We start from the raw sequence: 15,038 nt of genomic DNA, 5'->3' as shown, positions 1-15,038 counted from the left end.
GAGCTCGTGTAAACCTAGGACAAAACCATCATGTCACTTGCTGCTGCCTTACCAATCGCATCCACCAAGCAGGCCTCCCGTGTGTAAGCTTCCACTGGGATGACGTTCTGGAAGCAGTGCACGGAGATCACGCCCTGGCCGCCCGCCCAGATGTCCAGGATGTGCTGCACTTTGGGGCACGCCTGCGGGACATACAGTCAGTGGTGACTTCAAACCTCCTAACACGGCAGTTTTCAAACTTCATTTATCTGTGAACCCCTAAAAACAATTTTGAATGGAGGTGCAGCCCCCTTTGGGAATCTTAGACGGTCTGCGGACCCCCAGGGATCTGCGGACCACAGGTTGAAAACCACTGGTGGGGGCAGGCGAGTTATCCCGATAGACACACTGGGCGTGGGCCGTTCCCAGAGACGTTGAAACCCAAGCAATTTTATTCTTCCAACTGGTTCTCGGCCAGATCTGGAGCAGCCAGCTCATTGTCCCCTGGCAGGTTCCTGGTCGTTCTCCATGCGATGGCCATCTCCCCAGGCCCTCACTGACAAGTGGTGCGAATGTGAATGGTGCCGGGTAACAGCCCAAAGCCCGTTCCATCCACAAAGCAGGCCTGCTCCCAGCCATCAGCTGGTACCAGCTTCCTGTCACTACCAGGCGGCGCAGGAGTCAAAGTGGCAAACCTTGAAGTTAAAGGGCTGTCCTGAGGCATGCAATCCCCACACCCCTTTTCACAGGGGACTAAACGGCTTTGGGCCAGATTCTGGGCCGGTGTAAATCAGTGAGCTCCAGCTTCACACTGATTTCCACCTGTACAGAGCTTGTGTTAAATGTGGGTTTTAAACCTCGGGCAGAACAGAAAAGTCTAGTTTAGGGCCTATCGCCACCTAGTGGCAGTTTGTTTTAGGACTCCCCTGCCCAGTTACCTGCTTCTTTCCACCCTTGTAGTGAGTTAGGGCCTGGTAGAGGTGGCTGTAGGGTCGGGAGCGTTTCCCTTTGCCCACGTAGAAGATGGCACTGACGAAACTCCTAAAGCAGTCAGCCTGGCTCAGGTGGTGGCAGCGGAAAGGTAAGTTCTGAGTCACCCTGCAGGAGGAGACAGCGCTGTGTGGAAGGGTTTGGTCTCATTTGCTGTTCCTTCCACACGCCCCAAGTCTCCGGCTCAGAAGGCTGTTGCCCCGCAGCGCTCCGCTGGGCCCCGGCTAGTCTCTATGTATAGTTATTAGCTCAGGCTCTTTTCAGGTGTCTCAAGCTGCGCACCCAAAAATCACCAGTCACTTCTGAAAAGCTTGGCCAGTGGACATCAGTTCCCTGCTGGTACAAACACGGCATACCCCACTCACCCACCGCCGCCCCGCATAGGTCCTGCGGGAACAGGAGAGCAGAGTCGCTCTTGCCAATGGAGCGGGAGGGTAGAAGAGAAAGTTCTCCTAGTGGACTTGCCCCAGGAGATGGCAGTTTTAAAGCAGGTCAGATGCGGGACCTGCAAACTTTGTCCCTAAGGGGGAAGAGTTCAGAGAGACCCTCTAAGAGAGAGACGGCAAAAGCCGCCCTGCGAGGACATGGTGCAGGGAGAGAGGCCATACCTGGGGTCCAACAGCAGATAGTTAAAGCTGGACTTGAGCACGCCCTCCCTCCACTTCTTGTTCTTGTCGGGCTGGTCGAACTGTCTGGAGAGAGCCATTTCGTCGTCCTTGCAGTCGGGGATCTGAAAGGTCTCTAGCACAGAGGCCAGCTCAGGGCTGTGTCCTGTGCCAATGCAAGAAGCAGCCCGTTCTCCCCCGTCCCCCCCCCCAGAGAGGGGGAAGGGGGAGAGAGAGAGCATACAGCTGGATTAGACAAGGCAAGGCGAGCCAGACATGGCTAGGCAACGTGGAGTAATGTGCACATGCCAGGGAACACCCAGCTATCGCCTCTTCCCAAGAGACACCGCCAGAGCAGAAATCTAGTGAGTGCAGCAGGTTACCAGGTTCGTACATGCCGGATCTGGGCTATCGGGTTTGTGTTTCTTTACACCGATTACCGTCCTCTCGGCCTTTGGATCGCCAGCCTGTACTAGTCCTTTCAGTGAACGTCACCACATCACAGCCAGGGCAAAGCTATAAAGAACTCCGGCCATTCCAAACTGCCTCAGCAGAGTCGGCTCCAACTGGGTTTTATGCCACTTAATTCCCTGGCTCGGAGTATCTGACTAGGTGCTCCAGGCTGTAGGGAGGTCACTACAGTGACTGGGAGCATTTAGGGCCTCAGAGCCAATACAGAGTGGAGCCCAGGCTTGGTAAAAACAACGCAACGCCTGGAAGGGACCCGCGGGGGAAGGGGGAGTAGGTGCTTTCAGATGCTGCCAAGGAATGATTCCTCTAGCAGTGAGAGCGCATGGAACAAACCAAGGGGGTTGGCATGGCCGAGGGGAGAAAAGGGATCCTGTAAGTGGTTGCTTTCTTTGGGGTCAAATGCACCTTTAAAGAAACCTCTGTACACAGGAGCTGCACTGGTTTAATTTGAGGTGAGAGTTTAAACCAATTTTGTTAAACTGGTGCTAAAGGCCACGTGGGACTTTATTTCAAGGTAAAGCAGATTGTGGCCTGGTTTGGCTGACCCAGCCATGTTGCTCAGGGATGTGAAAAAATCCACCCCCCCTCCCCCCGAGTGACGTAGTTACGCTGACCTATGCCCCATGAAGATAGTGCTAAGAATTCTTCCATCGGTCTAGCTACTGCCTGTCAGGGCGGTGGATTAGCAGTGCCCTCTGTCAGCATAAGTAGTGTCTACACGGAAGCACTACAGTTCCACTGTAGCATTTCAAGTGTAAACAAGCCCTAAGTCTATTAGGAACAGATTTAAGCTAAACCAAGATTATAGCATCCACACTGTGGTCTGAACTGGTTTAACTAACTCAGTGCAAGTTTGTGTGTAGACAAGATCAGGCCCCAGGACTGGAAAAGCAGCAACAGAAAAATCTGTTAAAATGTTAATGCTGCAGACCTTGTCCACACGGGAAAAGCTGCACTTGTTTAAAGCGATTTAGTAAAACCAGTGCAAACCCCTGTGTTGACACTGATTTCAGTTGGCGAGGGGCTTATTTCAGGTTCCTAATCCACTTTAGCTAAACCAAATACACCCAGTTTAAATTGGAGCTGGACTTTGCACGGGTTTAACTAAATCAATTTAAACAGGTGCAGCTTTTCCATGCTGACTTGGCCTAAATGCTCCGTCTCTGACAGAACAGCTTAGCTAGACGCTCCACACCCACCTGTTCCCTGGAAGAAACTGCTTACCTGCAGACCTCTTCCTGGCCTGGGCGTTCGGGTCTTTCATCAGTTTGTCGAGCAGCTGCAAGTAGAACTTCCTCGTTAGACCCGTAATGGGCCCTGGGTTCGCGCCCAGGTTTCTCAGCTTCCTAATGAGGGCTTCATCAGAGAGGAGATGCAGCCTGGAGGTTGCCATTGGTGACTTGCACTGCGGGGGCTGGTTCTCCTTGCTCGCCTGCTCCGCCAGTTTGCTCTGGTAGGCTCTCCAGTCATAAACGATAGTGTCATCAGAGCTCGTAGTGTCTGCGAGGACGGATGCGTCGTCCGTGCAAGGGACATGCCGCTCGATCAGCGCGTACCCTTCCTCCTCGTCCATGTAGAGATATTCCACCGGCTCCCGGGCGCTGAGGTTCACAGGCCGGCCGCCGGGCGAGAGGGGAAAGTCCTGGCTGCATGAGTCCGGCACGGGGCTCAGCCTCGAAGGGTGGTCGGTGGCAGACGTTGCCCAAGAAGCCCTGCTGGAGGACAGTCGACTGAAACTAACCCTGGAGGGACCAGGCTGCCTCTTGGCATCCAGCTGAGGCTGACGGCGCTCCTCTTGTGGGCACGCGCTGGGCAACACTCTCCCATCTTCCTCATTCGCAGCATCTGACTCAGCCTGGGAGAAGGCCGTTGCACCAAGGGGCCTGGTGAGAGCAACCTGCCGCGTTGGGTCTGTGCAGTCACTCTCCCCATCCTCCGTCAGCCACATGCTGTCTGACGGGGAGTTGTCTGTATCGGAGCTTGGGAGGCAGGGAGGAAGGCCAGGGTGGCAGGCAGCACCTGGCTCGGCTTTCCCCTTGTTACCGGACAAGGACTGCTCATCGGTACCCCCGGCAGAGTCTAGCAGCACTGTGGGGCTGGCATCTGGGTAGCTGCTATGACCAGCAGCGGACCCTGAGCGGCTGGTGGCTTTTGCAATTATTTCAGTATCATCCAGGTCATTCGTTTCTTCTGCTTCCCAACAAGATGCATTTTCATCCCCCTGAGCGACCCAGCTCCCCCCCGCGGTATTACCTTCCAGACAGGCGGCAGGACCAACTGGCATCCAACGCCTCCCCGGGGGGCTCCGAATTCTCCTGGGCCGCCTTGGCATCTCCAGCGTCTCCTCGAAGAGCGATGAGGAGGAGCTGCTGTCACGCGCCGCAGAGGTCAAGCGGCTCTTTGTTCTGGGGGTGACGTGGCAGGACCTGGGACGCAGCTGAAGCAGTGGGGAAACATCTGAAGATGTGGGAACCATCTTCTGTTTCTCGTTCAAGTGAGAGAGCTCGTCTTCTCCAGAACAGTCAGCGGGACTGGCAAGGTGCTGGATCACTAAGGTGTCAGCTTCACTGCTCAGACTGGGAGGCTTTACCGATCTCCCTTGGAATGGGTTGCCATTCATTTCTTCCTCTCTGTTATTGTCTTCCATGTCCCCGCCTGGCGTCCCTATGTCCGGCGTCCCGCCCATGGCCCCACTGAGCAGCACCGTGTCCGGCATCTCTGGGTCAGACCCATTTGCAGAGGGATCCCATTCCTGAATATCGGCTTTTCTTGCTACCCACTGGCTACTGGTCAGTTCTGTCCTTGCAGAGAGACTGCTGTCTGTGGAAAGCTGCATCCCCTTCAATTTACCCTGCAGTTTCCAATCTGCAATAATTTGCCTGTAGTTCACAGAGGCGGCAGCTTCCCGAGGACCAGCTTCCTCAACCGCAACACCAGCCGGGGTCAACTGATGTGGTTCCTGAGTCGAGAAGATGTTTGAGCCTCTGTCGTTCTGCTTGTGAGAGACACACTCAGCCTGTAACTCTTGGGAAGGGCTCGAAACCCCCGTGTGTTTGAGAGATTCGTGTGCAGTGCCGCAGGTACACAGCTCTGAAGCTGGCTTCCCAGCGGAGGTCAAACCAGAACCCTCCCTGCTAACGTGGGATGCTTCAGAACTAGCATATAAATGCCTTCCTCCTGCGATCTCTGTGTTCTGTGACCCGGAGGGCGGCACGTGCTGCGTAACTGCTTCCCCTGCAGATGGCATTTCGACCAGCTTCTCGCAGCTCTGCCCTGCGGCGCTGGCCATCAACCGTTTGCCTAAGCGCACTCGGGAACTCCCATCTGTGCTGCCAGCGCTGTTGGAATCAGCACTTCCGTCCCCGGCACACAGAGAAGAGCTGCGGCACTGCGTACAGCCCTCGTTCCCTTCCAAGCCTTTCTTCGGCTCACTGTGGTCAGAAGCGTCTGCGGCGCTAACGTAACCGTCGCTGTCACAGCTAGTATATTGGCTACTGCTGCTCTCGGAGCTTCTGCTAAGCACCTGTCCAGCGGCAAAGGGAGAGTCTGAATTTTCATGTGTTCTGGCTAGGCACGTTGGCTCCATCACTGTCTTTTCCAAGTCACAGATGGCTGTGGAGTTGGCCCGACAGAACAGGTACACGTGGTCTGGGGATGTGACATCCAATCCGTCCTGGCCATTCACCTTTCCTAACATTTCGAGATCGAGGACGTCACTGAGCCGGGACAGGCCCAGAGTCCCGTTGGCAGCACTAACTCTGGGGTGGCAGCGTGGCCCCGAAGGGCTTTCCTTCCAGTTCCCATTGTTACGGAGGGGGAACATTTTAGGGGACTCACAGAAACTGACACTTCTCCGTGCCCGCGCTGCATGGCTCATGCTGCAACGCTGTGGTTGAGAGAAGATCACAGGCTCCTTTGAAATGGATTCATCCCGGCCAGGCACTGGCTGGGAAGATAGACCGTGACCACTGTCTGTTGTGTCTTCATAGCCAGGGCCAGGTGGTGTCAAACTGTCGTCTGTCTCTGAGGAAGGAGAAGCAGACGCTTCATCCCCAGGAAGGCCCTGTGTTGTAGTCAGACTTGAAGTTAGTTCTCGAGGCTCATTACTGGCTGAAAGCCAAGTGCTGGACAGCACTGGCTGAGGTAGGCCACGACGGCTGCATGGACCATTGTCAGACAAAGTGGCAGGTCCCTGGGAACGTCCCGGGTGTGAATAGGCACAAAAGGCCAACGTGGACGGAGGCACTGAACAGCACGGATGGTCCTGGAGATTCCCTGGGATACAACTCAGCCGGCCACTTGCATCAGCAGCTGCTGCGTTGTTAAAGGTGACACCCAGCCCTGAGTTACTGGGACTCCCGTCTGGCACACACTTTTGGGTGCTGCTAAGCGGTCCAGGATCATCCCACGCTTCAGAAAGTCTTGAGATGATACCGGTTTCCGTGCAGTCGTCAGTCAGAGTGGAAAGGAAGCTCTCAGCGTTTCTCAAGCCTTCGTGGCAGACTGTACAAGACAGAGCGACACACTCACAACTCAGCATTCATTGTATTAAAACAGCAAACATCAACGTACGTTTGCGTCTTACAAACCATGCTAACAAAACACACACAGCAGTTCATCTGCAGTACCACCTCGCTGGCAAAGCAGACAGTCGGGCACCAGCACTCCTAGAAACGATTCCTTGATCTGCCACTGACTCCATGTGTGACCTTCAGAGAGTCACTTCACCTGTCTGTCTCCGTTCACTCGCGTGTAATGTGGGGAGCACCTCACAGCATGCTGTCAGGCTTCGTTTTTAAAGTGCTTTGAGATCAAATAAAAGCACAGTACAGATCAAAAGGAGGCAGTGTGGCCTAGTGGACAGTGCACAGGACCAGGGCTTAGGAAGCCTGGATTCTATTCCCAGCCACTGGCCTGCTGGGTGACCTTGGTCAAGTCATTTCTCCTCCCTGTGTCTCAGTTTCCCCATCTGTAAGATGGGGATACTACTACTGCTCTCCTTTGTAAAGCGCTTTGAGATGGACGGATGAAGTGTTACATATGAGCTGGGTATTGTTAATATCGCAGCAATACGGAGCATTAATCCAGTTTGCTTTGGTTTTTCTGGACTGCAGATAAGTGAAAATGCTTGAGAGCAGTTTGTGGGATTGGGTCAGGGGATAGAGGGATCCAGAGCCCTTCATTTCTAGGTCATATCAGGAACTAACAGATGAGGACTTTTGCTGTTCGTTGAGTGCCTTGCTAGGTCAGTAGAGAGACCAAAGACTGAGGGGCCACAGACTTCCAGTACTCTCTCAGCGCCGTGGAGATGGTCCCTCCAAGTCATGGCTGAGACAGACGGAGTGTGGGAGGAAGTTTGCAAACAGACAGCGGCCTAGAATCCAAAAAAAGAACAGGAGTACTTGTGGCACCTTAGAGACTAACAAATTTATTAGAGCATAAGCTTTCGTGGGCTACAGCCCACTTCTTCGGATGCATATAGAATGGAACATATATTGAGGAGATATATATACACACATACAGAGAGCATGAACAGGTGGGAGTTGTCTTACCAACTCTGAGAGGCCAATTAAGTAAGAGAAAAAAAAACACTTTTGAAGTGATAATCAAGCTAGCCCAGTACAGACAGTTTGATAAGAAGTGTGAGAATACTTACAAGGGGAGATAGATTCAATGTTTGTAATGGCTCAGCCATTCCCAGTCCTTATTCAATCCTGAGTTGATTGTGTCTAGTTTGCATATCAATTCCAGCTCAGCAGTCTCTCGTTGGAGTCTGTTTTTGAAGTTTTTCTGTTGTAATATAGCCACCCACAGGTCTGTCATTGAATGGCCAGACAGGTTAAAGTGTTCTCCCACTGGTTTTTAAGTATTATGATTCCTGATGTCAGATTTGTGTCCATTAATTCTTTTGCGTAGAGACTGTCCGGTTTGGCCAATGTACATGGCAGAGGGGCATTGCTGGCACATGATGGCATATATCACATTGGTAGATGTGCAGGTGAACGAGCCCCTGTTGGTATGGCTGATGTGATTAGGTCCTATGATGATGTCACTTGAATAGATATGTGGACATAGTTGGCATCGGGCTTTGTTACAAGGATAGGTTCCTGGGTTTTTGTTCAGTGATGTGTGGATGCTGGTGAGTATTTGCTTTAGGTTGGGGGGTTTAGGTCTGTAAGTGAGGACAGGTCTGTCTCCCAAGATCTGTGAGAGTGAGGGATCATCTTTCAGGATAGGTTGTAGATCTTTGATGATGCGCTGGAGAGGTTTTAGTTGGGGGCTGAAGGTGACAGCTAGTGGTGTTCTGTTATTTTCTTTGTTGGGCCTGTCTTGTAGGAGGTGACTTCTGGGTACTCGTCTGGCTCTGTCAATCTGTTTTTTCACTTCAGCAGGTGGATATTATAGTTTTAAGAATGCTTAAAAACTTCAAAAACAGACTCCAATGAGAGACTGCTGAGCTGGAATTGATATGCAAACTAGATACAATCAACTCAGGATTGAATAAGGACTGGGAATGGCTGAGCCATTACAAACATTGAATCTATCTCCCCTTGTAAGTATTCTCACACTTCTTATCAAACTGTCTGTACTGGGCTATCTTGATTATCACTTCAAAAGTGTTTTTTTTCTCTTACTTAATTGGCCTCTCAGAGTTGGTAAGACAACTCCCACCTGTTCATGCTCTCTGCATGTGTGTATATATATCTATCTCCTCAATATATGTTCCATTCTATATGCATCCGAAGAAATGGGCTGTAGCCCACAAAAGCATATACTCTAATAAATTTGTTAGTCTCTAAGGTGCCACAAGTACTCCTGTTCTTTTTACGGATACAGACTAACATGGCTGCTACTCTGAAACCTAGAATCCAAAGCCTTTCTCCAGCACTTATTGCAGGGAATGTGTTAAGTGTTGGGTTTTTAAAATACAATTTTGCACTTAAATAAGAAGTGTCAATTCCTGCTTCAAACAGGGGCTAGACAGAGCTCGTGAGAAGGTGATTCTCCCGGGGCAGCTGAAGCCCTTACAAACGAGGGCATTCACAGTGCAGAAGCACCAGCCTAGCACTCATTCAGAAACGCTTACATGTGTGCTTCTTTGCTCCATCGGCTTCCTCTGGGCGCCAGGCATACTGGAAACCCTGCAGGATTTGCACACACATCTTGTTTCCCTGTTCCAAGGCTAAGTCGATTGCTCTGTTTCCATCCTGAAGAGCAAAGACACAAAAAATAAACACACACATTTTACTATTAAAATGTATTAAAGACACACCACCTTATCATGCTCTACTTCTCAAGGGGAAACACTCTGCTGGGAACTACCCAAGCGTAAAGGTAGGACCATGCTGCGCTACTCAGCTGGAAAGCCACATTTGGAGGTCCGCCAACCTTAGGCTGGAAGAAGATTGCCCATTATGCAGGTGATGTATGTAGTTTCCAGAGACAAAGGGTCTCAAGCTAAACAGTAAAGGGTTCTAGTGGAATAAGAAGAAGCTGCATTTAAATAGTGCTGATCACACCAAAGCACTTTACTGATGGACGAAGCTCTTCATTCATTACTGAAATGCAGCCACCTCTGAGGTGGAACGTGGCAGCTGTTTAACAGCACACAGCAACGCAACAGGAATGGAGGTGTAGAAGAATACTGTACCCAGGTAAAGCAAAAGGCTCACCATGGGGTGAATGAATATAGGTGGGTCCTCCTGTTGCGAACACAGCCACGAGATGTCAACTCCTCAGGGCAGGGACCATGCCTTTATTTGTGCCTTGTACTGAACTGGCAGTTAAATAATAAGCTTTAATGACAAGTGCTCAGGGCCATGGACAGTTTAATACATTAATATTTCCGCTCTTGCTCCAAGTGACAAATGGAACAAATCTGGTGGCTCTAATCCCTTGAAGACATTCACCCACATCATAAAATCACCAGTCAGTTCAGCACAGGCAGTAATCTCTGCTCAGGACCATAAGAAGACATGGTTATCCACTCAAGGTCCCTCACTGGTTATAGATTCATAGATCTTAAGGCGAGAAGGGACCACTATGATTATCTAGTCTGACCTCTGGCACAGCCCAGGCCACAGAACATCACCCAGCAAGTCTTGCATCAAGCCCACAAGCTTAGGTTGAGAGTGAATCAGTTAGAAAGATCCGGTCTAGAAGACTAGATAAAATGAGGAGAGAATCCATCACAGCCCTAAGAAATGCCTGTCCCTAAGTTAGTTAGCAAGACCTTGGGGATGACAACACTGAAATCATAATTCTACGAACCTGGTCTTCGAGATTTGGGTCCCCTCCATTCCGCAGTAGGAGCTTCAAGCATTTGTAACATCCCCAAGAAGCTGCTACATGCAATGGCGTGAGTTCCTCTACTGACCTGAAATACACAGTGCCCCACGTTTACATTCCAATACCCTTATGTGCCTTAAGGAAAAAAATTCTTTAAATGCCACCGTGTGTCTATTAAAACACAACAAAGGAAACAGGAGATTATGATACAGTATAGTGAGGAACACCCACTGATTGGTGTATATTTTGGTACGTACCATTTTGCAACTACTTCCAATCTTATTTGACAAAGGAAGAGACTTTTCATTTAGTAATGTCTTATCAAATGTATGATTGATTCTAGTGGAGGAATGGACTGCAACCACTCTAAATATTGGTATATCAACATGATAAGACACCCAAATGTTTTTCTTTTTCTATGTAAGCAAGGTCTGAATGAGCTCTCCGCTGCCAGCTAGTGATGAGCTGGGGGGAAAAGGCTTCAGGACCAGATGGTATTTACATGAACACAGCTACTCTGCCTAGGTATCCAGCAGACAGAGCTGTATTGCCAAAGTGATCAATTTTGGTTGGTGTTGGGTTACAAATCACTGATTACTGGGTGAGGGCTCAAGCCGGGTCTGTGTTATATTGTTAAGAGGGGCCCCGGGATATTGAACCTGGCATGTGTTACTGCAGACGGGTTACATATACTCCTTGCACAACCTAGCCCATAACAAGGTTTGTGGCAGTTTGTATTATTGCAAGCTTTCTAAGAAACACATAATTCAGGGGAATTTTCTTATTGTTTTATAAGAGATCCAAGTTTCATATTTTGTCTGTCTTTGCATATGCAACTTCTAAAAGAGTGACAAACGTTTAAAATGTAAGAGGGTGATTTAAACGGCAATTCTGTGGAAGGCAAATCCCGGAGACTTGTTATCATACTAAATGCAGTTCTGAACATTGGTTCACAATGCCCTGGTTGAAATGGGACCATCTTCAATAGTAACACTTCTCACAAGTTTACAGTTTACAACTGTTCTTCTCTGATCAAAGTTCACATGCATCTCATCTTTTCAGCTGGGCAAAAAAGAAAGGCAAAAAGTCACTCCAGCATCTTTCAGTTCAAATGTGATTCAACAGGACACAGCATACCTGGATCTCACACATTTTCCACACTGGGCTGGAGCAGAGACTACGTACCTCCCTGATTGTCCTGCCTTTTCAGCAGGTGAGAAATAAAGCCACACAATTCACACTGAACGCATCTGTGTCCAGTTTGTCAGTTTCAGCGCTCCCAGATAGACCCTTGAGCAACAGTCCCCCGTACATCAGCGCACTGTGATAACCCACCGAACAGAAAGTCTTTCATTTTGTGCTTCCAAGTTATTTTTAGACATACATAAGGAAAGGCAGATGTTAACTTATCCAAGATCACAAGTTTGGGGGAGATTTCCCAATGATTAGAGCACAAAAGTAGGGGTCAGGACTCCTGGGTTCTATCCCCAGCTTTGCCAATAGCTTAGCATGGGACCTCTGGTAAGTTACTTCACCTCTCAGTTTTTCTATCTGAACAACAAAGATGTTGCTTTGCACTGGAAAGGGAGAAGGATGAATTCATTAATGTCTGAAGTGCACAAAGTATTAAATGGGCTTCATCGGCTAACTAAAAACCACCCCCCTTCTCCCCAAATAAAAAAGCCTCCCGCTTACCTGGCATTTGGGTTTCCACCATACTGGAGAATCAGCTTCAGACAACGAACCCCGCTTTCCCTTTCTTTGCCAGCAGCCAGATGGATCGCTGCAATTCCCTCTGGCAGAACCAGGTTAGGATCTGCACCCTGCTTCAGCAGTGCTTCCACAACCCTTCAAATGTACAACAGGACACCAACTTACACGCTACCCACATGGGATAGTCACACAGCATGACTAGACAGGGACCATTCAACATGAGACTCAGCTCTTCGGGGCAGGGACAATGTCTTTTTAAAGTTTCTACAACAGTCATTCCACTATGTGAGTATCAGACAACAATACTGTAGACCTGTAATTTATTGGAAGTCTATCTGATGCGAGTGGGTGTGCCAGAAGATACATAACTTTAATGTCTAAAGATGCATCTTTCAACTGAGGTTACATTGCTGGCAAGAATCTCTCCTTATCCCCAAAAATCTCCAGACGTGCTGGTTAGGGATTGGTGTTCCCTAGAAGATGTAATCACCTGACAAATGTCATTTTTTGTAACAATCTTTTCCTTTTTTTAATCTCATTTAGGGTTTTGTGTTTCTGCCCCTAGCCATGGTATCTGAGCACCTGCCACATAAAATCTATTAGCAATTGCAAAGTCCTTACTGGACTTCATTAAATCTCATGCACGTCTCATTAAATCTCATGCACGTTTCCCATTTCAGGATAAACTCTGCATGGGACCACGTTGTGCATACTTTAAATTTTATTAAATTTACTTGTTTGTTTTTCTTGAATTGATTTGGGTCAGGCTTTTCTCCCTTGGATTGTTTTTTTCTTGGGGAGAGGGGTAGAAAGGGATTCTTAGAGTAAAATGCACTTTTTGAAGAGGAAGGTTTTGACAGCAGTTTATAACAATAATTTGTCACTAAAACGCCTGCCGACGCACACTTTCTCTTCTGACTCTTCATCGGGTGGGGGGAAATATACTTGTAATTCACAAATGATTCAAGATTGTTATAAGTTTTGCAACAAACTCCTGACCCTCAAAACAATGCACACAAGGAGAACCTACTACTTTTATCAGTAGCCTTCACTTGTCATAAGCTTCCTGTTGCCTCTGGCTGCTGGCTTTCCAGAGGCAGCACCTGGTGGGTGCTTCCCGCTTCGGATAGCTTTCCCGTGCATTGTAGACTTATGCTTCCGGTTTCTCCTGATTACTTGTTTAACCCGGAGGCCCTATTTTCAGTGAGAAAGCAAAGGCTCCGCCCCTTGTTTTAGTCAGACAAACCTCAGGCTTCTACTAACAAGTCCAGACATATTTCCTTGCATTCTGAGATTAGATGGCTGGTTGTTTTCAGCAAAATATAGGGGCTTTTGAATCCTCTCATTTCTACTATACAATCATCAGAGCAGCCTTTTTCTCCCCACACTTTAGAGAAATTTAATCCCCTGAGACAGGAACAACTTCCCCTCTCTGTGCCTCAGTTTCTCCATCTATGAAATGGAAATAACGATACAGATCTGCTTTGTGATCTACTGATAAAAGCATTATTACCACCTCTTAAAACACAGCAAGGTGTGAAATAACCACGAATTACCATGATACAACCAGTTCCTTTCTTGGTCAGCATAATACAAGTATAATTAATCGCTTGACACTGGAATTGCAATGACTAGGAGGTACGATTTGCAAAAAGGTATCAGATATTATTGCACATATTCAAGCAAAGTACTGCATGAATAGCATTCGGCTACACTCTATTGTACGCTTTGGATCATATCAGCAGGCAGGCTCAGAGCTGCAGCGAGTGCAAGGTTACTACTGCTTATTTACATACCCTCCGAAGCATCTTAGGTACTTGGAGACATACAAAGACACAGGCTCTGCCCGAAAAGGTTAGTCTACCCAGATGACACAAGCTCAGGCAATATGACCAGAAGCCACCAAGAATCCTCAATGCCTGGCTACTGCTCCACCGTATGCTTTATTAGCGCTGCTTTGTGACAGCAGGATGGGCAGAGCAGTGGGCAGACGCACACCCACACAAGCACCATAGGCCTGTATTCTTTGGCTGTGCTCTCCATGGGGTTGAGTGGAAACCAGGGAGTAACAGCCATAGAGTCAGGGCAGGGGACAAACTTGCTAGCTAGTTAGTACAGGGAGCCCTCCCCTCCCCAATGCTGCACATCCCTTCCCCTTCCCCACAGCAATGCAATGTGCATGGTGAGCAGCCATTCCTCCAGTGAGCGAGCCCCTCAGTGCACAGCGAGCTACCTTCTGTCACCAGTGCAGTGTGTCCCCGGTAGCCCCATAGCAGCAAGGTGCCCTCCCCCTCAGTGCAGCGACCCCCACTGCCCACTGAGCCTGCCTGCTGACCCATTCTCAATGCAGTGTAGGGATACCCCCACTGCTACCTACAGATTAACTCCCCCAGTGCGGTGCATGCAGTGACACCCCCACTGCTACCTGTAGATTGACCCCCCAGTGTGGTGCGTGCCGTGACCCCCAATGCAGTGAATGCAGTGACCTCCACTGCTACTTATGCATTGACCCCCCAGTGCAGTACATGCAGCGACCCCCCCAGCACAATGACACCCCCACTGCTACCTATAGATTAACCCCCCAGTGCATGCAGTGACCACCCACGGCTACCTATAGATTGACACCCCTCCCCGAGTGCAGTGCATGCAGTGACACCTCCGCTACGTACGTACATAGCCCTCCCCCCCGCAGCGCGCCCCTCCCCCGCTTACGGGGCCTCCTCGCCGTGCAGCGCCTCGCACAGCCGGGCGGCCAGGACCGGGCTCATGCCGGCTCCGGGGTGGGGGGGGAACCCGCTCCCCTCAGCGCATGCGCACACCGGGCCGATCCCCGCCCCCTCCCATCTCGCGGAGGGCGGGGCCGCCGCCGCTCCTCCGCCCGCGGGCAGGGTCCGGAGCCGCCCCGGGGGGCTCCCGCTCACGGCGGCGCCATCTCGCCTCAGCCCCGGGCCGCGTCCGCCCGTCCGCTTCGAATCGCCCTCCCGCCCCGAC

General features: G+C 50.0%; 1 protein-coding gene across 1 annotated transcript in view; it reads right to left on the bottom strand.

Moving 5' to 3' along the window:
- The window catches only part of ANKLE1 (ankyrin repeat and LEM domain containing 1), a 19,916-nt gene extending 4,878 nt beyond the window's left edge, over positions 1–15,038 (bottom strand). The window contains exons 1-8 of the mRNA XM_024108142.3: positions 14,760–15,038; positions 12,030–12,182; positions 10,317–10,422; positions 9,133–9,253; positions 3,270–6,548; positions 1,578–1,740; positions 918–1,077; positions 53–182 (exon numbers count right to left, since the gene is read on the bottom strand). Of these exons, the coding sequence (XP_023963910.3) occupies positions 53–182; positions 918–1,077; positions 1,578–1,740; positions 3,270–6,548; positions 9,133–9,253; positions 10,317–10,422; positions 12,030–12,182; positions 14,760–14,815 (4,168 nt within the window). The 5' untranslated portion in view covers positions 14,816–15,038. The remainder of the gene's footprint in view (positions 1–52; positions 183–917; positions 1,078–1,577; positions 1,741–3,269; positions 6,549–9,132; positions 9,254–10,316; positions 10,423–12,029; positions 12,183–14,759) is intronic.

This window comes from Chrysemys picta, chromosome 25, assembly GCF_011386835.1.
Source record: "Chrysemys picta bellii isolate R12L10 chromosome 25, ASM1138683v2, whole genome shotgun sequence".
Taxonomy (NCBI): domain Eukaryota; kingdom Metazoa; phylum Chordata; order Testudines; family Emydidae; genus Chrysemys; species Chrysemys picta.
The sequence above is the reverse complement of the archived record's forward strand: the minus strand, read 5'-3'. Positions and strand labels throughout refer to the sequence as shown.